This window comes from Bos grunniens, chromosome 18 (assembly GCF_055505025.1).
Source record: "Bos grunniens cultivar Pamir isolate PY7600 chromosome 18, Bosgru_T2T1.0, whole genome shotgun sequence".
NCBI classification, from domain to species: Eukaryota; Metazoa; Chordata; class Mammalia; order Artiodactyla; family Bovidae; genus Bos; species Bos grunniens.
Window position 1 is genome coordinate 22,416,908 of NC_141182.1, and position 25,671 is coordinate 22,442,578.

The 25,671-nt window shown below is 44.0% G+C and overlaps 1 protein-coding gene across 13 annotated transcripts in view; it reads left to right on the top strand.

Moving 5' to 3' along the window:
* The window catches only part of FTO (FTO alpha-ketoglutarate dependent dioxygenase), a 422,958-nt gene that overhangs the window by 245,066 nt on the left and 152,221 nt on the right, over nucleotides 1–25,671 (top strand). For 2 of the 13 annotated variants that reach the window (XM_086350692.1, XM_086350694.1), the window contains one exon: nucleotides 18,490–22,038. The exons of the other annotated variants lie outside the window; for them this stretch is intronic. In XM_086350692.1, coding sequence (XP_086206818.1) covers nucleotides 18,490–18,526 — 37 coding nt within the window. In that variant the 3' untranslated portion in view covers nucleotides 18,527–22,038. Of the gene's footprint in view, nucleotides 1–18,489; nucleotides 22,039–25,671 lie in introns of those variants that run through there. 13 annotated transcript variants of the gene reach the window in all.

The following is a 25,671-nucleotide window of genomic DNA, read 5'->3' on the forward strand; positions in this document are numbered from 1 at the left end:
ATTTGAGATATTGGCCTATTGCTTTGAGTTTATAGTCGTCTAATCCTACCAAGGATGGAAACCTTGAAATTGGATATAAGGAGAGATCTCTAATAGGTGCTGAGTCTCTGGTACTGAACTCCCAACCCAACACCTCTGACCCTCGCATCCAGCATGAGGGAAGAAGGGCGCTCTGGGCACAGACTGACTTGGGCTCTCGAGGAAGAGCCCAGGAGCGAACAGCATGGAACTGAGCCGGGACCAGTACAGAAAGACATGATCTCCTCCCTGAGCCAGCCGTTCCTGAGTCCCTGTCCTTCCTGGAAGTGAAATTGAATGGATGAAGGAAGGGAGAACATGGGGAGGGGAAGGTCCTCCCCAGGGTCATTTCTCTGAGTAAAGGGTCGGTTTCATGCCAGGAGGGCAGAGCTGAAGCTGAGTATGGCTTCAAGTCCATATTTCAAAGGGCAGCTGATCTTTGCTGGTTACCTGCTGATGTCCTGATGGGCTTTGATGGTATCAGCACAGTGATGAGCTCAGGCTTGGCAACTAGGCATTGGGACCAAATTTGTCTTTAATACTAGGAAGTCATGGTCACAAAAAGTGGACTCAGTAGCCTTGAGGTTGGGCTATGGGGTGATGCTATTGTTTAGTCACGAAGTCGTGTCTGACTTTTTGCAACCCTGTGAACTGCAGCCCGCCAGGCTCCTCTGTCCATGAGATTTCCCAGGCAAAAATACTGGAGTGGGTTGCCATTTCCTTCTCCAGGGGATCTTCCAGACCTGGGGATCAAGCCTGCATCTTCTGCATTAGCAGGCGGGTTCTTTACCGCCTGAGCTACCAGGGAAGCCCATGGGATGATGAGGCTGTTGTCCTGTGAGACAACACGTGATGAACCATCTGACCATGTCAGTTGACTGGTCAGGTTCGTTGGGAACGAGAAGTTGTGGCATCTCCAGTTCAGGGGCTGCCCCCTGCAATGAGCTAACTGTGTGTGCAGCCTTGAGGGTAGGGGAGCAGGGAGGCACTGGCCCACTAGTTGTCATCCGTGTCATTCTTTTTAATGTGTCTGCCCCATCTCCTTTAATAATTGCAGTCTCTACTTTCTGCTGCCCTTAGCAGAAGAATGCCCTTTGTGTCTCTGAACCAGATTACTCCATAAAATCGGATAACTCCATAAAACCTCCTCATAAATGTGTAGGAAATGAAACATTGTATAAATTTAGAGCATAGGGATTAAATGAGTCTAGAGATAAAGTTACCTTTCTTCCAAGATACAGCAACTTATCTTAAGGAGGCAAGTGTTGTTAATGTTATTACCATTGTTACTGTCATGATTTGAACAGTTTTATGGGGGACAAAAGCCAATTGACTTCTGCACATCTTATTTGTAAAATCAACACATAGGCTTCAGTATGAGTCCTGCGCCTGGCAGTTTTCTGAGTGGTAGCTGGCTGTTTCTTAGAGGCAGTGCTTCTTCAGTTTTTTGAGAAAACATGGGTTCATTCATTGATTTATTCATTAAATACTTAGCAAGCACCAGCTGTTTATCAAGCACTGTTCCAGGTGTTAGAAACAGCATTAAACAAAACTGATGAGCATTTTTCTCTTATGGAGCTTCAATTCAAGTGGAAGGACCAATAAAAAGTGTTTTCCTGAGTAGAACTCTGAACATTACTTTAAAAAAATAATGTGCGGCAACTTTCCCGGCTGTCCAGTGGTTAAGACTTCACCTTCCAATTCAGGGAGTACAGGTTTGACCCCTGGTTGGGGAGCTAAAACCCCACATGCCTTGTGGCCAAACTCCCCCCCCAAAAAAAAATTTTAACATAGAAGCAATTATGTAAACAAATAACATAACTTTGTTAAATTTATGGAATTTAACAAATTCCATAACGACTTTAAAAATGGTCCACTCCAAAAGAACTCTTTAAAAAAATGTGCACAGTTGCCATGTCCTACCTATTCAGCACACAGCAGAAGCAGAATATAGTCATTCAGTTGAAACAGAGATAAAATTTCCTCTTCTCATGTTCATCCTAAGATGATCACTTGTTATCGCATTTGCAGCTCTAGTCCTAGCGGGTCAGATTTGTGACACGGTCAGGGCATGTCAGTGTTCTGAGGCTCACCATCCTTGGAGTCTACAGCATTAATTTTTTCTTAGATAGTTTGCACCCTAGTTCACAATGACTTTAACACAAAAGAGGTGTCACTTTAAATGTCTTCACTTTAAAGAAGGCTTAAATTCATGTCACGTTGTATTCACAAATACTCTTAAGGGTAAACAGTAGAAGCTATACGTATCTCCTCAGTGTTAGGGAGGGGAGATTACACGTGGCAGTGTGACGGTGCGGTCCGGCATTTAATAGATGGTATTGATGAGTACTGTGAGTGAGCAGTCAGTCATGCACTCACTGACTTAGCAAATATCTGTCACACGCCTACCTGGTACCAGACGCTACTGTACTCCCTGAGGTATAGGAATGAATAACACTTGACCAGGGGAAATAATAATCTTGTCTAATAATGCAATGCAAGGGGTTAAATCTGGATTCTGGAGAAGTCCTTGTCCCAGAGACGAAAGTGGCAGGCTCACCAGAAATGTTCTTGTGTGATTCTTTCTGTGCCCGGCCTTTGTGAGGAGCACTGCTCTGCTGAGTGATTGTACAGCCTACACGTGGGTAAGAACCTCCTGTCTTCAAGTGTGTGTGAGAGAGGGGAGAAACCTCGGTGCGGTTATGGGCCAGAGAATAAAATCTGGGTTACCTTGTCTCCAGAGAGTTTTCAGTGTTAGTGGGGGAAAAATGATTTCTTCCAGAGTAAAGTGTATGACTGTGGTATAGAGGTTGGGTGCATAGATGCTGAGTAGATGGCCTAGGTTTGAATGTCAGATCTACTTCTGAAACTCCAAGCAAGTTGTGAGAAACTCGACAAGTTGCTTAACCCCTTTGGACCTCAGTTTTCTCATTTGTAACTTGCCTGAGCGGATAATAAGAGAACCTGTTCCTTAGACGTGTTTAAGGGATTCCATGGAAAAAAACCTACAGCAAATACCTGTCACATACTCTGTGCTCAGTAAAAATTATCCCTCCTCTTCAAGGACTTCCCTGGCAGTCCAGTGGTTAAGACATTTTCCTTCCACTGCAGGGGGCACAGGTTTGATCCCTGGTCAAGGAACTAAGATCTCCCATGCCGCCTGGTATGGCCAAAAATTAGGATAAAAATTCTGCTCCTCTTCAGATCAAAACAAAAAAGTGAAGAGCAGTGCAAGCCAGACTCACTCGAACTGGCCTCTCCTTTGCGAGAGTGCCCCCATGTAAAACCCAAGCCTCATGGTATGGCTGGGTGTTGCTGAATTGGTGAAGGAGGGAACATTAGATAGAACTCAACCTGTGTCAGGCCCTGTCCTGAGTAAGGACTGTCACATCAAGTTGACAGAGGCTTGGATACCAATTTGAATCCTGTCTCCAGCTGGCTTGTAGACTCTGGGCACGTCAGAGACATCGGATCTCAGCAGCTCTGTCTACAAAAGAAGTGGCTTGATTCAGTGACCTCAAAGGCATCTTCCCTCTCTGGCAAGGTGTGACCCTCTGAGTTGGAGCCCAGGGGGCCACTAAAGATGGGGTGGTTGTCACATTTCTGCCTCCACTGTCCTTGAAACCTGAAGTTGTCCTAATTTTAGCCATACTAGCAGTGAACATGTAGTGAGAACTCTCTAAGTGCCAGACAAAGTTTTAAATGCTTTAGGAGGTGAGAAAAGGGAGACAGAAAGATGCAAAGTCATTGCCCAGGGCCGCAGAGCTAACAGTGCAGGCGTGTCTGCTCAGTTGCTTCTGTTGTGTCCGACTCTGTGTGACACTATGGACTGTCAGCCGCCAGGCTTCTCTGTCCATGGGTTTCTCCAGGCAAGAATACTGGAGTGGGTTGCCATGCCCAGGGATGGAACCTGCGTCTCCTACATTGCAGTGGAGATGGAATTTAAGCCAAGACAGCCCAGCTCAGACCTCTGCTGTGTGGTCACAGCCAGAGCTGGAGTAACAAAACTTTCCTCTTTGTCAGCCACTCACATGTTCTCCTGGTACTTGACCTGGGTCTCACAGTGTAAGCGTTAGAAACCTCCCAGGGACCTTCCCAGCATGGAGATAGACGGGCGTGTGTCTGTAAATGTGTATTTCCTCTGGTACCTAAGCATGCTTCATACTTTTTAGTTGTGGGGGGCATCTCTCTCTCTAAGGAAGTAGTTTCCAGCTCATACTTTATAAATCTCCCTACCTTAAATCCTTGAAAGTAAAGTTATTACCTTTATGGCTATGTCATCTCTTCTATACTGGTTACAATCTCTTAGAAGTTGGGAGAGTAGGGGCCCAGATGGGAGCATCAAAGTTTAGCGTCCAAAGATCTGTAAATCCTTTAAGTGGAGTAATTTCAGAGCCAGGTTAGTTAAGGCTGATTTGAGTAGATTTCCTTGTTCTGAATGGGTAGCATTTATCTTCTCTATAATGGGTTAATCACTGCTGTACAGTATGTTTAGGAAACAATTTACCGCACGTGAAGAGCAGTAATTTTATTTTATCTCAGGGGTGTCCCCAGTGTATTTTACAAATTTTCCCTATAATGGATATTCCAGGTTCTAGATAAAAAGTTAAACTCTGGCTTTCAGTTGAGGAAGGAATGGGGTGAAGGGTGGGGGTAGGGAATAGCCCTGCCGGCCTGTAGGGGACACTGTTGCCTCATTTATCAGGATGATTTTTCACTGTCTTGTCCCAGGACAGAAACAAAACAAGTAAACAACAAAAATAGGTCCGGTCACCTTAATATTGCTTATTGAAATTATTTGAGTGATTCCTGTGTGTTTAGAATATTCGGTGTTTGGGGGGGTATTGATCAAGCTTTTTAGTATCCACGCCAGGAAAGGCATAGCTTAGTGTTTTCTTTCCAAGAGACGAGTGATCCATAAGCCTTACATTTCTTACTAGCTTTCTCTTCATCCTCTTCTCTGGACAGGGTGCCACTTTGTAGTTTAATAAACCTGAGGTTTAACATGGACCATCTTAGTTTTTTAGGAACTTCTGCCTACGTTACGTTGAAATGCTTCAATTCTGTTAACATTGTATTCTGAATGACAATCCTAAGCCTTGGGGAGGGCATTTTGGAAGTTCCAGCTCCCTTCTTTTGATCCAGATCTTTATCATCACTGAAAAAGATGCGGTTTACGGAGAAAATGAAGTCATGTCTAGGAGGCAGGCGTGTGGAGGGCCTGGTCTGCAATCCGGGAAGCATCCTGCCAGATGCTCGACCTGCTCTGGGTTCAGCCTGCCTCTCTCCCCAACCTGCCGCTAGCCTCTGCCTCCGTGTCCAGGTGCCCCGGGACCCTGCCAGGAAATCTCCAGCCCTCCCTGGCCAGCTCTGGCCTCTTGCCCCCCAGAACAGCGGCCCTAGAAGGTGATTGTAATTAACCCCTGGAAAGCATCAGTTCTGCTAAGGCAGCGTGTGCCGTAATGATACTGTTCGCTCGCCCCCTTTCCAGTTTCACCATCAATTATGCCATGTGTTTCATCCAGTTGGTGCTACCCTCCCAGTGTTAATTATAACCTACAAGACTGTTACAGTTAATTTTATGGCAAGCATATTGTCTCTTCAAGGCTCCGGAGCAGCTCATAAATTATCTTGAAGGTAAAATGTAACTTGGGGAACCAGTTATGAAAATTCCATCCATCTCGCTTAGGAGCCACAGCTGCTACTGTCAGCTGCCTCACGGCCGCATTGTGAAGGAATTACGGTGGGTCAAGTTTAAGAGGGGAGGCCTAGGCTGTCACCGAGGAGGAAGGCTGTCCTGGCCCTGTCAGAGCAGCACCTCCTGCCAATCCCTGGTGGTTTCACTTTGCAGGCAGGAAGAGGCAGGCAGCACAGGTGAACGGTCCCCAAGCTGTCTGTATTCATTACTTTACAGAAACGTGTTGTAGGTAGGCAGGTCCAGAGACCTCGCCTCTTTTCTGTTGTCATGATGTTAGGCATCATCTGCAAAGTGTGAGAGAGATGACTCTATAACTAAGTCTGGGCTTGGTTCTGGAGAGCCCAGGAGGAGAGGGGCAGGAGGCATCAGGGGCTGTGTCTCCCAGGAGCCCCATGCTGGACTCTCCCAGTGATGCCCTGGTCTCTCCAGCTAATGCTTGTCTGGCCAAAGCCCTGGGCTTCAGCCGACATCTTCCTTGTGGCTGTTAACTCGTCTTCCAGTCTGATCAAGTGAGATTTCGCTGTGAACGAACATCCTCTTAAAATCGCCTACTAAATAAATTAACAGGTTCTCTGATTGGGATAATAAACACCCTTCTTTTCAGTTTCCTTGCACGAAGTGGAAGCTTTACATTTCAGCCCTCGGGGCTTTGGCATTATTATTTTTAATGACTTGAACACCAGTCTTTCATTTAGCTTGTTTGTATAGTTACTGTAAATGATCTTTCCGCTGTTGGTTCTTCATTTGAAATTCCGCATGTTATGCTCGCTTTAAAAGCTTTGAGGGGGCCTCTGAGGATTGGGAGCCTTCTTAAGCACCGCATCTTCCAGCAGCACTAGAAGCAGGCCGTGGCAGAAAAGTCAGAGTGGGTGTGCTGAGAAAGTAGGCAAGCGTGTGGAAATCTCAGCGCGAGTCTGACGGATGCAAACACAGAACGGCGCCGGCTTGGTGTTGGGTGACGCTCTGCATGGTCAGGAAAGTAGGCCTTCCCTGAGCTGTTCACTTCTCCCTGTGTATTTTGGAGCATGTCCCGTGTGTTCACACAGGTACCTGCCTTTGTACCAACAGCCCCAGAGACCATTACACCTGGGCTGTGTGACTGAGAGAATGAGACTTGGTTGTTTGTTTGCTTTTTTTAATAGAAGTATAGTTGATTTACAATGTGGTATTGGTTTCAGGTACACAGCATAGTGATTCTGTTTTATATATATATATATATTCAGATTCTTTTCTATTTTAGTCTATCACAAAATACTGAGTATAGTTTCCTGTGCTACACAGTACCTACGTGTTTATCTTTTCATATATAGTAGAAGGCAGTGGCACCCCACTCCAGTACTCTTCCCTGGAAAATCCCATGGACGGAGGAGCCTGGTAGGCTATAGTTCATGGGGTCACTGAGGGTCAGACAAGACTGAGCGACTTCACTTTCACTTTTCACTTTCATGCATTGGAGAAGGAAATGGCAACCCACTCCAGTGTTCTTGCCTGGAGAATCCCAGGGATGGGGGAGCCTGGTGAGCTGCCGTCTCAGGGGTCGCACACAGTCGGACACTACTGAAGCGACTTAGCAGCAGCAGCAGCAGCAGCAGTGTGTACCTGTTAATCCCAAACTCCTAATTTATCCCTTCCCAGCCCTTACCCTTTGGTAACCATAAGTTTGTTTTCTATGACTTTGAGTCTATTTCTGTTTTGTAAATACTTTATCCTTTTATTTATATCTTTTTTTTTTTTTTTTCTGATTCCACATCTAAGTGACGTCATATGATATTTGCCCTTCTCTGTCTGACTTCACTTAGTATGACAATCTCTGGGTCCATCCATGTGGCTGCAAATGACATTATTTCATTCTTCTTTATGGCTGGGTAGTATTACACATTATTACGCTCAGTATTATGGCTGAGTAATATACATGCATTGTATATGTGTGTGGGGCTCACCAGCTGGCACAGTGGTAAAGAATCCACCTGCCAATGCAGGAGATGTGAGTTCCATCCCTGGGTCGAGAAGATCCCTTGCCTGGAAAATTCCATGGAGCCTGGTGGGCTCCCGTCCACAGGGTCACAAAGAGTCAGACACAACTAAGCACACACACAAACACACACACATCACATCTTCTTTATCCATTCATCTGTTGATGGACACTTAGGTTGCTCTCATGTCTTGGCTACTGTAAACAGTGCTATTATGAACATTAGAGTACCTGCAATTTTTCAATTTTGAGTTTTCATCTTTTTTGGAGAGACCCTGTGTTGAGGGCACATGAAACTGTGAAATCCTGCCCGAAGAGAGGTTGGACTTAATCATGGACGTGTTCTTCTGAGCTTTTGACCATAAAACAGCTGAATACCTGGGTACTTGTGAGTTTTCTAGTGAATTCAGACAAGAGGTTGCAAGTGCAAATGTCTGCAGGGAGGGCCTGGCAGATCATTTGGATGAATGAAGACAGAGAAATGGGATTGAAGTAAATAGGGAAGTTCACACCCTATCCAAAGTGGGCAGCAAGGAGGCTGCATCCGTCTTACTAGGTCTCCTATATTTTTGAGAGGGGGGGGCGGGGAAATTCAGACTGTGTGTGTCAGCTAACAATTTGTATGTTAGCCATAATTCAAACGTTTTTATTTGAAAATAAGATTTCCTAAGAAATCTGTATGCAGGTCAAGAAGCAACAGTTAGAACCGGACATGGAACAGCATACTGGTTCCAAATCAGGAAAGGAGTACGTCAAGGCTGCATATCGTCACCCTGCTTATTTAACTAATATGCAGAGTACGTCATGCAAATGCCGGGCTGGATGAACCCCAAGCTGGAATCAAAATTGCCGGGAGAAATATCAATAACCTCAGATACGCAGATGACCCCATCCTTATGGCAGAAAGCGAAGAACTCCAGAGCTTCTTGATGAAAGTGAAAGAGGAGAGTGAAAAAGTTGGCTTAAAACTCAACATTCAGAAAACTAAGATGATGGTATCCAATCCCATCACTTCATGGCAAAGAGATGGGGAAACAATGGAAACAGTGAGAGACTTAATTTGGGGGGGTCCAAAATCACTGCAGATGGTGACTGCAGCCTTGAAATTAAAAGATGCTTGCTCTTTGGAAGAAAAGCTATGACTAACCTAGACAGCATATTAAAAAGCAGAGACATTACTTTGCTGACAAAGATCCGTCTTGTCAAAGCTATGGTTTTTCCAGTAGTCATGCATGGATATGAGAGTTGGACTATAAAGAAAGCTGAGCACCGAAGAATTGATGCTTTTGAACTGTGGTATTGGAGAAGACTCTTGAGAGTCCCTTGGATTGCAAGGAGATCCAACCAGTCAATCCTAAAGGAAATCAATCATGAATGTTCATTGGAAGGACTGATGCTGAAGCTGAAACTCCAGTACTTTGGTCACCTGATGCAAAGAACTGACTCATTTGAAAAGACCCTGATGCTGGGAAAGATTGAAGGCAGGAGGAGAAGGGGACGACAGAGAATGAGATGGTTGGATGGCATCATGGACTCAGTGGACATGAATTTGAGCAAGCTCTGGGAGTTGGTGATGGACAGGGAAGCCTAGTGTGCTGCAGTCCATGGGGTTACAAAAAGTCAGACATGACTGAGCAACTGGACTGAACTGACTAAAAGGTTTTTATGTGTTATTCAGGCCGATCAATACATGTCTGCAGACTGGATGGTATGGCTAGGGTTCTGAGTATAGAATGCAAGTCCCTGCCTGCTTTGAGTGAAAAATCTTCTCCACCATCTTAAACTTGTAGAGAAGACAGGCAATGATCCTGGCCAAGGAACCAGGAGGCAATCTGAATACTGCCTCCTGTGACCTTGTAATGTTCTGTTCTGTGTCAGTTCTTGCTTGGAGGAAGCATTTGCATGTGTTTTTTTTTTTTTTGCCTTTAACTTGGCAATCTTTCATCTTTCCTTTTACAGAGGAAGCATATGAGAGTTTTCCAAACTGAATGAGGTGTATATGGTGCTCATTGTCACTATAAAAATGGTGTCTGCAAAAATGTTGGCAGTTTGGAATCCAATGAAGAGTTTGGTCTTCAGGAAGGTAGGGCAGGGACTCCATTGCTGATGATCACCATTTCTCCTATTACACCCTCAAGTTTATGCCTCTTCCCCAGCACTGCCACAGGGGAACCCAGCTGTTCCTTCATGGCACAAAGATGTCATGTGGTCAGAATAATCTTTCAGTCTCTTTGCTCAGACTGATGGCCCCATGAAGGTGTGGTCAGGGAAGTTGTTAAATACATGTGGGTTTGATCTTCTGGAGAAGAGGAAAATATAAAAAACGATTTCTTTCCTTAAAAGAAAAGGATAATCCTAGACCTTGGCGGCCGCGAGAGTCAGCTGCTACGCATGCGTGGTTCAATTTCATTGTAAATATTTCATAAAGGTTATTAGGAAGGAGCCAGGCTGACATCACAACCCCAACTATACCAGAGGAACCATTTCACTGAAATAAGTGAACATTTCTAAAGAAACATGAATTTCTAATGTAAAGTTAACATCAGGTCAGAAAACCCTCTGGAAGAAACGCCTGTATCAATGTTTATAATCTCTGCATTTATGGATTTGCAGTTTGTGCAAAAGACTCCCAAAGAGACTCTATTTTGGTTAAATAAGACTAGCTTGTGAAATAGTCTGTATATCCAAATCCATCCTAACCCAATGTCTTGGCAGCCTTCTGTATAAATAATGTCTTATCCAAAATATGTGTATTTGAAAAAGGAAGAGGAAAATTAAGTGGCAAACTGTGTCTCTGGGTTGCCATAAACTGACAGAATCCTAGAAACAGAAAGCAAAGGCTGACAGCTCATTCATTCTTTGAGCAAATTATAGAGCTGTACATTAATTTATGGATTGTATTGATGTATGGAAGGTTGCCGTGAGAGGCAAAATGTTCACCCTACTTTTTTTTCCTTTTTTTTTTTTGGAGTAAAAGTTTATTTAAGCTTTTGGGGTTTGGTGCGGTGATGGGGGAAGTATGTCACAGAAATTATGAGTTTTAGAGGTATTTGGCAAAGGAAAAAATGAAAGAATATTCACATTTTTTAAAAATTTAATCTGCATTCACAGATGGTCGTGTTCAGGTGCTATTTTAATTACGAGGTAAAGAACAGCCCCACACGGTAGGAAGTCATCTTAATAAATGGAGAGAGGCTTTTGTCTTCAAGCGTCAAAGATCCTGGCTATGGAGAAATTTAAATACTTTTTGCTACAGGGGAGAGTCTCAAATGACCAAAATCCTTGGAGAAAGCATAAGGATGGACTCTACTCAAGATCAAAGGAGTCCACTAGACATGTTTCACCAGCATGTGGCTTTGAACTTTCTCAATAGTGGTCATTTTAGCGATGGCCTTTCCAGTGATAAACGTCCACCATGGATATCTTCATGTGATCAGAGGGAAAATAAACAGAACAAATTGCAAATATATCTTGAAAATTTTAATCCCAAGTGGAAATTATTTCTTTATGGCTCTTCAGCTCCGAGCACTGCTGTGCCCTTCAAGATAGAGTGCCCAGAAGAACTAAGAATAATTCAAACACTGCTGTAACTTACAGCTTGCATTAATAACACACAAATAGAACAGTCTTCTTATTAAATATCGGTAATATATTATAATAATGTTTTACTGTCTTTCCCTTAGTGGGGAATTATGAGGGCCTCATGTTAGGACCTCAGTGTCCTGACATAGTTAATTATCCATGGATAATGGTTTTCAGGCATCGCTGTTCTGAGGGATGCAGCTTTGTTGTGGAGGGCCTAAGTGTTTGCAGACTCAGGTGTGGTGCACCTATGCACTTTCCTACAGAAGCAAACAGCTGCGTTTTCTTTACCATATTATACATCACATAGAGCATCTCATTTATTATAGCTAAGCTAATGGTGCAAGTGCAAACCTTTATGTCCTGTCCTATACAGCGATAATATATTTGCTGTAGAGATGTTCACTTGATTTTCGTAAGTAATTAATCTTTTCCTGTACCAAATGTATCACAGGAAAATGGGTTAGCACAGGGGTCAAAATACGTTTAATGTGGTCTGCAGAGATTGGAGGAGACCTCTGGTATAGCATCATTTTTTTTGTCTTTCACAAGGGCCTCGCCCTGTCTGGAGTCTCACCCACCAGCACGATACTCTCATTACTAGGGACTTAGGCTAATGAAAGGGAGTTCTTTATAATCCTTCAGCACCAGGACAGGGTTCAGACCTGAGTATGTGCTACGGGAAGTAAGCTCAGTAACTCACCCACATTCAGTCCCTTGAAAAGGCTGTGTGTTGTCCATGTGGATGGTGGTGGTGGTAGGTTTCTGTTAAATCTAAAGTGTTCACTGGTTCATTTGACCAGTTCATACATAGGTGGGCCCTTTGGAAATGTGCCAAGGCCTCACTGAGAGGCCCCTGAAGAGTAACACGCAGTGCACAGGTGGTACAGAAGGTGATTTTGTAATATACCCAAGATTGTTACTTTAAAAGTTACATATTTTGCTTTAGATTGACAGGCGTGATTGACATTTGGATCCATGGTTCCCAAGTCATATTTTTGAGGACAGGACTAAAATCCATCTTTAAGTTGTTGGTTTTTTTTTGTTTTGTTTTTTTTTTAGTTCTTTTTTTTTTTTTTGGCCACACCACGTGACATGTGGAATCTTCGTTCCCTGACCAGGAATGGAACCCATGTCCCCTGCAGTGAAAGTACAGTCTTAACCACTGGACGGCCAGGGAAGCACCTAAGTTGTGTGGTTATTTTTTAAAACTGATTTAAAGAAAAATTCTGGAAATTATAATACTGTAGGTGGTTCATGAATATTGCTAAAAATCATAATGGTGGAGCACATCACAACATGCTGTCCTTAACAAACTGAAGGGATTAGGAAACATGTATCTTAGTCATAATTATGCTGTTAGTTATGAAGAAGATGATGGTGACAATCATCATCGTTAATAAGAGTAGCTAGCCTCTGGTGAATCTTGACTATGTGCTGGGTATTGTTCTAAGTGTTTCCCCCATACTTCCTGGCTTACTTTTCATGCCAACCCGGTGAAGGAAGAGTTGTTTTAATTTCCATTTTATAGAGATACCTTAAAATTCAGGTGATACTTCAGTTAAGGTAACTAAGACCCAGAAAGACAAGGAATTTGCCCAAACTAGCAAGTTATAAGTGGCCACACAAGAGCTTCGAGCCTAGGGAGTGAAGTTCTTGTGTCTTCTCCCCACCCGCTTTTCCCAGCTTTATTGAGATATAATTCACGTGTAACATGGTGTAAGTGTAAGTTGTACAATATGATAATCTAATATATGTATATATTGTAAAATAATTCTGGTGTCTGCCTTTTAATTATTGTATTTTTCTACATGTTGTTGGGTTAAGGAATATTACCCTCTGTTCTCCAAAGAAGAAAGGTAGACAAATATGAAAACGCATACTGCATGTAATTATATATTATGTAATGTGAAAGCGAAAGTCGTTCGGTTGTGTCTGACTCTTTGTGACCCCTTGGATCATACAGTCCATGGAATTCTCCAGGCCAGAAGACTGGAGTGCGTAGCCTTTCCCTTCTCCAGGGATCTTCCTAACCCAGGGATCAAACCAGGTCTCCCACATTGCAGGTGGATTCTTTACCCTCTGAGCCACAAGGGAGGCCCACTGTATAATGTAAATAATATTTAAGTTTGTAGATATTATTTACATATATTATACATATAATGTATGTGTAATATAATAATGCAGTGGTCATCCATGTTCTATGAAGGCTGTAACCTGTGCTACTGGTCAGGTCCTGCTCTATGTTCCAGAGTATGCTAAGTATTGCACAGATGACTTGGAACTTGAGATTCTTTATTGAAGTTAATGAAAAGGCGGGGGGCAGGGAGATTATAAAGCTGTGTTTTTTAGTTACCGCCATAGACCCTTCTGCTTGTATGTTATTAGGGGATGCATGTATGCGTGTGTGCTCAGTCATGTCTGACTCTTTGTGACCCCATGGACTGTAGCTCCTCCAGGCTCCTCTGTCCATGGGATTTCCCAGGCAAGAATACTAGAGTGGTTGCCATTTCCTTCACCAGGGGATCTTCCTGACCCAGGGATCGAACCTGCATCTCCTGCATTGGCAGGTGGATTCTTTACCACTGAGCCCCATGAGAAGTCCAGCCCCATTAAGTGACACTTATTTATTACCAAACAAGGGCCTAGGGAGCAAAAGATCTTTGGCAACCTCTCATATTTCCATGCTTAGAAAAACGTCCTAATTCTTTGACCCATTCACTTCAAATATATAGAAATAATGTCTGATCTTGTCTGAAACTTAAAATGGAGATCTTGAGCAAATAACATGGTTATAGTCCCAGAAAGAAAAGACAGAGAGTTAACCTGTGACAATTCATCTCAACTCTTAACAAATGAAATACATAGAAGATCAAGCCCCCAGGACCAAGATATAAGTAGGAATTAGTTCTCTTGGGTCCCAGAGCAAGGCTGAATGTGCACATCTGAAGTTCTTCTGTGACTCTTGGTTCATCTTGATTTAAAATTCCAGAAAGATGCTCAAACAGGCAAGATCTCATCTGATATTTTTCTGAGCTAAGTGCTTCATTTTTTTCCCAGTGTTTATGACTAGTCACACTGCACAAGGAAACTTTATCTGGATGAGGTGTGAAGGTATGGAGAAATCGCTAATAGGGTCACTTAGAAAACTTCAATAAGTGTTTTCAAGCCAAGGTCCCCAAGGACCAAGAGTCATCATGAACAATTACTTGAGAATCGCGAGATGCTCAAAGAGGAAAATTGCTGAACAAAATGAGTTGGAAGAATGTGTATCTTTGTCATTTCACGTTGAAGCCAGGGGCTAAAACTCACATTTTGCACCATTGTAATCTACAACCATTTAATTTGCTAACAAGACTTCACTCATCAGGATTGGCAGCCTCCTCCTTCAGGATAATCAAAACAAGAAGTTTTTGGCTCTGGAGAGTAAATGTTGTCGATCTTTTATTGTCCAGCCCCACCATTTTCTTGCTGGCAGGCTGAGATGAAACAGAAAGCTGATATTTGGAGCCACTGGAATTGCAGGCCTTGTAATTTAGAAATATCCATTTTATCCCGTGTAATTTCTTTCCCTAAGATTCCTCCGTCTAAATCTGATACAGGTAGGAGCCAAGACAAACAGTAACCATTTATAGTCATCCAGACCAGTTTGAATTTCACCCTAATGTAAAGCAAAGAGAGTTTTTGGCTTCATTTCAGGTGTGTAACAGGGGTAGAAAATGCATTTAAAATTTAGCAGCAAATGTTACCATATGTTTCCATAACAACTGCAAACTTTTATGTTAGAAAAGCAATAATATAAACACGGAGGAATCTTGGAACAGTAAACTATTAATTTACCAAATATAAAAAAATCCAGCATGAAGGGGCTTTTATAGCCACAGAAGCCATCCTGGGGGCCAGCATCCTGTGAATTTCTCCATTATGTGGCAGAACATGCTGCTGGTTGGTTTACATGAGCAGATCTTTTGAAATTATAGGTACAGTGTCAATTCTCCACAGTGCATTTTTCTGAAACAATGTGTGATGGTGCCAGCTATGGCTGATTTCTTTGACCATAGTGAGCTAACAGAATACCCTTTAGTAGCTGCCCCCAAAGCATGTCTGTAAAATAAATGCACTTTTTTTTCCCTTCACCCATGGCGTCAGACTTAATAAGGAAGGCTAAGGTCCTATGGAAAGTGTAACACCCAGGATCAGGCTCTAGTGGTTATCAAGGAAAAGAGGCTCATAAATGGTTGATATATATGAAGACAGTTCACAGCTTTCTCTCTTACTCATTTTGGAATCTCAAAGAGACAAGGGAAGGGGTAGGGGAGGAAATGGATCTGAAAATGCATTGATTGATTGATTGGCTGTGCTAGGTTTTAGCTGCTGCATGGGCTTTTCTACAGTTGTGGTGATTGGGGGCTACTGGTGCTCGGGCTTCTCACTGCGGTGGCTTCTCTCGTTGCTGAACTCAGACCCTCGAGTACGTGGGCTTCAGTAGTCGAAGCGCGAGGGCTCAGTAACTGAGGTTCCCGGGCTCTAGAGCACAGCTTCGATAGTTGTGATCATCGGGCTTGGTTGCTCTGCAGCATGTGGGGTCTTCCTAGACCAGGGATTGAGCCCGTGTCTCCTGTTTTGGCAGGCAGTTTCTTTACCACTGAGCCACCAGGGAAGCTCGACTGTATCTTAAGAATAAGGAATTAGTAACTAGAGTTGTTCAAATCACCACCAAGGCAAACTCAGAGTTCTCAGATTTCTCTGTGGGGCAAAGAAACAATCTTCTTTTAAGGGATGTGTCAGAAACTTAACAACATGTGGATGGGCCTTTTATTTGGCAAGATATATGATTGTTTTTCCCCTAAAACTACCTCAGAGTGTGGGTAGGGTTTTGAATATTTTCCTGGAACAATGTTACCTTGTCATTTAAGGGAAGACAAGGCACCTTGCCCAGCCCTGAAACCTGGGGTGATTAAAAAAATGTTTTTTAAGATTTTTTGATGTGGACCATTTTTTAAATCTTTATTGAAATTGTTATGATATCACTTCTGCTTTATGTTTGGGGTTTTTGGCCCTGAGGCACGTGGGATCTTAGTTCCCCGTCCAGGGACTGAACCTGCACTCTCTGCCTTGGAAGGCAAAGTCCTAATCACTGGATCACCTCGGAAGTCCCCTGAGATAACTGTCGCTGAAGGTCAAAAGTCAAAGAGAAAAGAAGGTCAGAGGGAGATAGGTGGCCCCAAAAATGAAGTGCAGAACTCTAGAGGGGGCATGCCTCCAGGAAGGGCCCTTGTACAAGTTCGAGAAGGGGTTAATATTCTCAAAATTTTAGAAGGTGGAGGAAAGTGCTTCTGCTGTTGCAGCTGGGGTAGGGTGTGCATCTTGGCCTCCCTGTCCTTCATGGTGGAATTCACAGGCTGCTGAGCCAGAAGGGAGGCAGCGGGGGCCTTGGTTACAGCAAAGCTTAGAGTATGTGTGCCAAGGAGAAGACAGAGAAGACAGAGACTGATGTTTAAGGAGCTGAGAAAACCTGTCCATGCAGGAATAAGAGGTGTGATGAGAGGAGAAGAATGTGGGACGGGGCTGGAGAGGCAGGAGCGGTCAGAGCTTAGGGTTGGGGTAAAGATTTCATTCCATCATGGTGTTTGCTGTCTCTGAATAGAAATGGATCCAAATTCCATTTACAAAACATTTTGCAAGTTTGCATTTTGTGTTCAGTGCTGTCTTCTAATCGAGGTTTGGCAGGCATCAGAAAGCGGACAGAATTGATTGTGAGAGAAGTGCCAGATTAAATGGCAAAAGCCATAAGTAAATCATGGGCTCTTTGAAATCAGTAGTCATTATGAGTTGGGAAGGTTTTTATGAAAAGAAAGAGGGAGTCAAAATGGAGCCCAGCAGATACTGGGCACCTACTGTGTGTTGATGCTTAATATGTATGTTCATGATTCTTCCTCTGAGTCATTGTACAAATGTTGAGTACTACTGTCTATAGAAGATGAAACTGAATATGGAGAAAATTAAATAAAGACAGTTATGGTCAGAACTTAAGTTCAGGCCAATTTAATGTGTTGCAAGAGCATCAGAAGCTCAAAATCACTAACCATGAACTAAAAATGTCACAGGTTTTCGAGTAGCTCTGTGAGGTAGTCATTCTCCCACTTGCTCTCTCACTTGTCTGCTGCTGATGTGCTAAAATGTCAAGACAAAAGGATCTGTGTGTTTGTTTTTAGGGATGTGGGGAAGAAAGGGGGCCCTCGGGAGGTGGTGGCCTACAATGAAGCCAGTCTTGGGGAGGAAATCCTCTCAAATAGAGTAGGCAGCGGCAGCTACTAAGTGGTAAGGAAAGCAGACTGAGTCCCTGGAGGAGGAGAGGAGAGTTAATGGAAGAAGTAGGCGTCAGGTGACCTTGTAAGGTTGGGGAGGGCACCGGGCTGCAAAGACCTGAAGACATGGGAGTGTAGAACACATTATCACTGGCGTTATTTCCTGGAGGCAAGCAGAAATGCCTTGAGAGGAGACATAATACAGCCCATGAATCACCAACATTTTCTTCTTTGGTCCAAGCGTCTCTAAACAACCCTATTTAAAATGTGTTTCTCTAGGAAGTCATTGTTTGCTTCAGGGGTTCTGTCCTTAGGTTATCTTTTGAGGGATGGCCCTGGGTGGTGACAGGTCAACCTTAAGGTGACCTTTTTTTTTTAAACAGAGGCCGTAGCCCCGTAAAAGTTTTCTTCTCCCCTGGCTTCAGCTAGGCTGGCATTTCTGACAGACGTGTAAACAGATGCCAGCATTGTCGCTAATGACAGGTGATTATAAGAGGCATGGGGGCCAAGGTAATTAAACCACAATTTGACAGGAACATTTGGCCGTGTAATATTTCAGCATAAAAAAATATCTTTGCCACGTGCATCTTCCCCACTTGGTTTGGTAAAGAGACTTCATTTTATTCTTCAGAGCCTGGTACTTTGAGATCTGAAACTTTCCTCCCTGAATTCTTCACGGTTCATGGTAGGGCTCCAGAAAATGCTTAGTATTGGACTGTAGGGATCTAGAGAGGGTCTGAGACTCTCACCACGGTCTGCTCTCAAGCGGTAGTGGGAACAGGGTTTGTGACGCTTTGCTGGGATTGTACTTGACTTATTATTGTGTCCAGTTTGATAGTGGTAATGCCTTCAGAGAGAGATGTGAATTATTTTTATACCAGTATCATTTCAGCTTCTCTCTCTATTGCCAGGATCTACCTGATATTGCTCCCAGAGACCGAAAGATAGCATCTTCAATTCTTGAGTCCCCTTCATTCCCACTACTGGAAGTAGGAGAAGAAAAATCTGGAATCACCGGTAACCTTTTGTTACAAGGAATGATAGAAACAGCCGTCCAGATATGGAGTCTGTTCATTTATCCCTTAGATTTAAATGTGATATGTCTTTTAAAACCCACTACATTCTTTCTGCTGCCAGGATATTAGCCATGCCTGTAGATCTAGACACTTAGAGGCTACCCCCTGCTAACTGCTGATGCCTTCTAGCTTGTGATGATATGTTTGAAGGGATCTTGTCTTCTGTTGGATAAATAGCAGACCTTCCTAGACTTACAGTTTTCATTACTGGACTAGCTATATGAGTCTTTTTTATAATCAGTATAGTTAGCATGTTTTCTTTCAATAAACAACAGCCAACATTTACTACTTAATTATGGTTCTGGTGCTTGTCTAAAATGGGAGCTTTTCCCAAGCAGGTTAGATCATTCCTTTGCTGCAAAAACAGCCTTTTAATACTCTTGGTGTGTTGTATACCTGCCAATTTGAAGAGATTGTTGAAGCAGGCCATTCAAAGAAGGCCAGCTTACTGGCCGGAGAGCTGTTGCTTTTCTTTGGCCGGTTCTGATTTTCTCAAGGGAGGAGTCGAGGAGGAGATGAACTGGCAAGTACAGTTTGATTTCTGCCAGAGGAGGACTGAGCGATTGTGACTCTGTGGGCTGGCCCCCTCCAGCGTGGAAAGCTCACGGCCAGCTTTTACATTCTGCTTCAGGCTGCAGTCAGTTTCTAAGCAGAGGCTTTTTTAAAGCTTTGTCAGATAGGTTAAAAGGTGTCCCACCTCTGGTGTATTAAAAGAGAGAGAGAGAGATTAAACTCACTAAGCCTGCCATGTTCCCTGTAAAATATCAAGTCAAAATGATTTTTAAATCCAAAGTTACCAGGCTTAGGGGGTGTGACCTTTAGTGAAGGCAGCCTCCAAACCAGGGAGGGGATCTGAGCAAAAGACAATCAGTCCACAGGCTGGGGGCCTCGGGAAAGCCGCCGCTGAGTCTGGAGTGAATTGTCTTGTTTCTCTGCCTTGCGGCCGACACAGCATCAACCGCAGATCAATAGCCAACCTGCCTTCTGGGCCTCTAGGTTCACTACAGAGTTCCAGGTAACCAGGCCTGAGCTCAGCTCCTGGGGGTTACAGAGATGAATCAGGCAAGCTCTCTGCCTGCAGGAGGCTGAACATCAGGTGAACACTGCTGCAGGAGTAACTCTAATGGAACTCCTGCTAAAGCATCCAAGTGCTTTGTGTGTATCAGTAATAATAGGACTGGGGCAGGAAATGGCAAACCACTCCAGTATTCTTGCTTAGAAAATTCCAAGGACAGGGGAGCCTGGGGGGCTACAGTCCATGGGGGTGCAAAGAGTCGACAGGCCTGAGTGACTGAGCATGCACAATATGAGTTCATTTCTCAACGAGTGCTTCTCTGTGCCAGGCCCAGAATTTTTAATAAGAGCTTTATGTGAATTAATTTGACCTCTACAACAATAAGTATTTTTTTTTATCGTATCCCTAATTTTAACAAGGGCAAGACAAGCCAAGGCAAAAAGATGTTAAGTAAGTTTCCCAGGAACATGGGTCTGGGGGGCAGAGGAGCTGGAGTGCTGTAGCAGGAAGTCAGGACACTGAGCCCAAGCCCGGGGGCGTGTCCCCGGGACCACCGTCAGGACCACTTTGTGGGCGTGCACACACGGATTGCAGGTGGGGCTTGAGAGTGTGCATTGCTAGCAAATTCTCAGATGGCGTTGATGCCCACAGCCCTGTGCCAAATGGAAGAGCACAGCGGAAAAACATGAGATACTGTATTACTACTATAAACAGAGGGGCTTCCCAGGTAGCTCAGTGGTAAATAACCCTCTTGCCAATACAGGAGCCACAGGTTTGATTCCTGGGTTGGGAAGATCCCCTGGAGGAGGAAGTGGCAACCCACTTCAGTATGCTTGCCTGGAGAATCCCATGGACAGAGGAGCCCAGTGGGCTACAGTCCATGGGGTTGCAAACAGACACACTTCGTGACTAAGCAGACACACAGGATAAAGAGAGTGCTTTGAGAATACCAATTGCAGTGATATAATTATTATTGTTGTTGTTGATGTTTTATGAGCATCATTATTATTGTCATGAAAGCAGGTCTTTATTGAATGCTGCTCTTGCCTGGGTACTGTCTGGAAACCATGTGGGCATTGTAACTGCTACTGTGGGCTATCTCATGTAATCCTCACAGCAGTCATATGAGGTAACACTACTGTTAACCCCATTTTAGAGCTGAGGAAACTGAGGCACAATGTTCAAACTTGTTTCAACGTCAGAATGAGGACTCAGATTACCCTCAGGGTCTTTCCAGGTTCTTAACCACAAAGAGGGTGATGAACCACTCAGGGGCATCAGCCACCTCCATAAACAGGGAGCCTGTGAGCGGGGCCCTGAGGGAGGTGGGGGAGGGAGAGAGCCCTTCCCAAGTGAAACAGAGATGTGCAAGGGCCCTGCTTTCATGCAGGAGGTGTGAAAAGGAGTGAGTAACACGGAGCCTTCTGTGTACACTGCGTGGCAAGAAACACAGCACGGTAAGGCTGGGAAAGTAGGCTGCAGGCCTGGAAAACCAGGAGTCAGTGGTGCTCCCGAGTGGACCTGGAGCTTTTGAGCATCTCTCTGGGGCACCCTTTTCTCAGAACTCATGCTGAGACTTCCAAACAGTGATGGAGTCATGCTTTGTTCAAGGTGCTGGCAGGCCACCCCCTCCCTGCCTTCCATAGCGTCAGAGTGTCCAAAACACATTCCAAGAAGGGTTTGATTTCTAAGGTCACTGACCCCGTGACAGTGACTCATGCATCACCTGCCCAGGGACAGGTGAGTTTTGTACACCAGCCGGATCAAAAACAAACAGGCGCGTGTGCGCGTGCACGGCTGTGAGTGTGGGGTGTATAAATCCACATAGCGCACTTAGAAGAGGCCTGCTGTGGCCCTGGTGCAATGGCACCATCGGAGCTGCCAGCTTGTTTTATTTCTGATCTCGCCTGGCAGCCCCTGAAGGAGGGAAGAGTATGAATTTTTATCTCCCATTGACTAGACTTTCATTATATTGTGCTTACAGACACAATGTCAGCACATAAAATGTTAAACATCACTGGCCTGAAAGAGGTTCCCATTGTCTTAGCTCTGGTGCTGGGGGAATCTCGCTCGCCTTGCCGTAGTGGTTCTGTCAGTGTAATATGACAAGAAGCATTTCTCAGTAATGACAGACATTGCATATGAGTGACAGGAACTCTGACCGCGAAGAGTGGGTTCAATTACCAGAGACGGGGGGATACCTGAGATAAAACGAAAGGGCCCAATTGTGCTTGCTTTCGACCCCTTGACTCTGAGATCCAGAGCAGCCAAGACAAATGGCTGATTAACCAGTCCCTAACCCTCTTTTTTCTGTGATAAACTTGTTTGGATTTCTCTGTCCGGGAATTAAAAAAAAAAAAAAAAAAAAAGTCTGTGGTTGGAGTGTTTCTAAAGGAAACATGATCAGAAAACAAGAGGGCTGCTTGGTGTGAGTCAGTTTCATCTCTCATAAGCACACAGCCGACAACTGTCATTCTATCTTGGAGTGGATCTAGGGCGCCGTGTCCAGAAATCAATACAAGATCAATGATGGCTTGCTCTCTGAACCCCGCCTCTCTCCGGCTGCCGCTCCCATGCACCTGTAGCCAGGCTGACGCCAGTGTCAATGAGAGATCCCGCCATCAGAAGCTCTCCTTTTTCCCACTTCTCCTCCTGTAGTCCGCTCTGCTCAGCATCGGGTGCCGTGTTATGGGTGTTTAGGGACCACCGCTCCCAGCTCCCAGGTAGAATTCTCGAGAGCTGCCCAATTAAACTGTCGCAGGCCGCCCTCAGTTGACTAGCTCTGCAGAGTCACTTAGCCAACAGACATTCCTGACTATTAAAGCCAGTAGCAGCATGTCTCCAGAGCTGGAGATAAAATGAATGAAATTTGTTATTCTGGGCTGACACTTGATCCCAGCTGTTGAACTAATGCTGTTGCACCTGAAGTTTTCCTTTATGGTAATTGCTGTCTGTGTTATTATTTCATAGACTAAATTGGAGAAAATTGCAACAGGTATTAAATTCTTGGAGCTCATTCATGGGAGTTCTATTGTGCATTCTTCCAGGGTAGATTCCAACTTCAGTTCGAGGCTGGGAAGACGGATTTTGCCAGCCAGATGCACTGGCTTGTGTTTCATTATTATCGGAGACTTTCCAATTTTAGGTCTCGTCAGCCATTTATCAGCTTTACCTGAAATCTGCTTTCCAATCCACTTTTGTTATTAATTCAGTCAGCACATGTTGGGATGGGCCCTTGGGGAATTGTTAGGATAACCGATGTCATCAGCAATTTGCACCAGTCCTGATCCATGACGCATCCTTGGTGGTATCACTGAATCTCTTGCATCATGAACTCTTAGGTAAAGGGCAGTGTGAAATAAGACTTCTCACAAGGCGCCTCTGGCTTCCACCACTCTAGCTGGTAGTTCTTGAACACCTCAAGTAGTACCACTTGCGTGAGTACTCACTGGAACCAGTGTGCTGGGGAGGTGATGTCTGCAGCCTCCCAAAGCATCTGAATCACTGGTCCTCACTCCTAAGTCCTGTTCACTGTCTCCTTGTTTGTGTTAACCTCTTTCACGGGGTCTCTTCCCAGAGCTGTGTGTGTAGTGTGTTAGTCATTCAGTCGTGTCCAACTCTTTGCAACCCCATGGATTGTAACCCTACCAGGCTCCTCTGTCCATGGGATTCTCCAGGCAGGGATACTGGAGTGAGTTGACATTCTCTTCTCCAGGGGATCTTCCCGACCCAGGGATCGAACCCAGGTCTCTTGCATTGCAGGCAGATTCTTTACCATCTGAGCCACCAGGCAAGCCCAATATAATAGCTGCACATGTGTATTTCAGATCCAGAACTCGTTCTTCTTCAGATTTCTGCTTCTGTATCACCAGCGTGAGTGATAAGCTCTTCTCTCCAAATCTTACCTGCACTTACTGTTCTGTATCTTTTGAATGACTGATAGGGCCTTGATTATTTGGCCAATTTTGTGTGGATTGCATGGAGAACACGGTGGCGACCTCAGCCAAAGAGCCTGCCCGAGAGCTTGTTATGTGCACGCTGAGTCGCTTCAGTCGTGTCCGGCTCTCGTCGACGTTATGGACTGTAGCCAACCAGGCTCCTCTGTCCATGGGATTCTCCAGGGAAGAATACTGGAGTGGGTTGCTCTGCCCTCTTCCAGGGAATCTTCCCCACCCAGGGATCGGACTTGTGTCTCTTATGTCTCCCTTCTTGGCAGGCGGTTTCTTTACCATTCTGTTCTTCTCTCCTAGACTTGAGTTAGAGAGTGTCAGACTTTGCGTAAGGGCCTCACCTTCATTGTAACAACTCATCTCATTCACCTTCATGCAGAGAGGTTTTTCCTCACTTTCCCAATGAAGAAACTAGGTCTCTGAAAGCTAATGAAATGATTCCCACTTCACATTTTTATTTTTTAAGTAATTTATTTGGCCGGGTCAGGTCTTAGTGTGGTACGCCGGCTTAGTTGCTCCTCACCGTGTGTGATCTTAGTTCCCTGACCAGGGATCAAACCCATGTCCCCTGTATTGCAGGGCAGAGTCTCAACTGCTGAACCACCAGGGAATCCCCCCTCTTCACATTTTTAAAGTCATTTTAGTGGCAGGGACTCAACTTGGGTCTGTTGCTTCTGAAGCCACGGTCACCAGCTTTAGATTTGCGCCTCTGTGAGATGACTTCCTCTTGTCTTGGAAGGTAGTGGAACTTTCAGCAAGGAACTTTCAGCAGATTGCTAAAATTCTCTGTAGTTGTTCCTAATAATAATGCCAACCCAGCACTAGGCTTTTAGCCACTACTATGAAAACGAAAAAACCTGCCAGAGCATAAAACAAAGTGTAATTCTTCAAATATAAACTTTAAACCCATTTCCACAAGCCTGAGTTATTTAGAATTGGTTGAGCTCCCTGCCACATGGATCACAGCAGGTCTTTTTCAAGGCCAGGGGTTGGCAGACTTTTTCTGTAAAAGGTCAGATAGTAAATATTTTAGGCTTTGGGCCACATGGTCTTTGTCACAGTTGCTCTTGAAGCACACGAGCTGCCGTCAACAATATATAAATGAACCTGGTCGAGGGTGGGGGCTGCGTTCTAGTGAAACTTTATTTACTAAAACAGGTGGCAGGATTTGGCCCATGGACCTTAGCTTGCCAAACCCTGGCCTAAAAAGCCTTGAAGAAGACATATGTTTAGAGGAACCAGAACACAACCAGTATTTTATTCTCTTTTCTCTATTTTCTTTATTAGTTGATACATAGATTGCTAGTAAGTGAGATGTCCTCTCAGCATAATTTGAAGCCCTTCCCATTGGCTTGGATTTTAAAGTTGTTTTCTTTCTCTTTTTGAAAATTTCTTCTTTAAGCACATGTTTAATGTGTCCATGTTCTTTCCATTAAATATCTTGGTTGCCTTCCCAGACTTCAAATTGCAGTGAATTTATCCCCAAAGGATGTTTGGTATCAATTCTCAAGATGCAGTTTGAATGTAGTCTGTCTCTATAATGGAAGCAGGATTCCAAATCTTCATTATTTAAGTTCCAGAGAAAGTAATGAATCATTGACATGGCTATTACTCAGCACTGTTAAGGTATACTGAACCCATTGTTTTCTTGTCTTATAGCTTTATACAGCTCAAAGGATAAAACAGTATAAAGATTTAATTTTAGGGCTGCGTATGAGGCATTAGATTATGATTTCTACCTAAGCCATGCTAAACTCAGATTATAACGAAACTTTTTTTGTTTTTTTCAACTCAGCATTTTCCCTGAGGTAAAGCTAAAAACAAACAACAACCAAAAAAAAAAAAAACCTAGTTTGTGAGTCCCAGAATCATTTATCCTAACAGTTGTAAGTTTCCTTGTTGTTACTACAGGCATATAATAATGACTCCTTTTATAAAACATCGCGTCATGTTGTCGTGTATAATAGGGATTAGTGGCATAATTTTATTTTATAAAGAAGGAATTAGCAGTGGCCCTAGGATGACAGTGCTGGTGTTGTTTAAGTGGTGGCA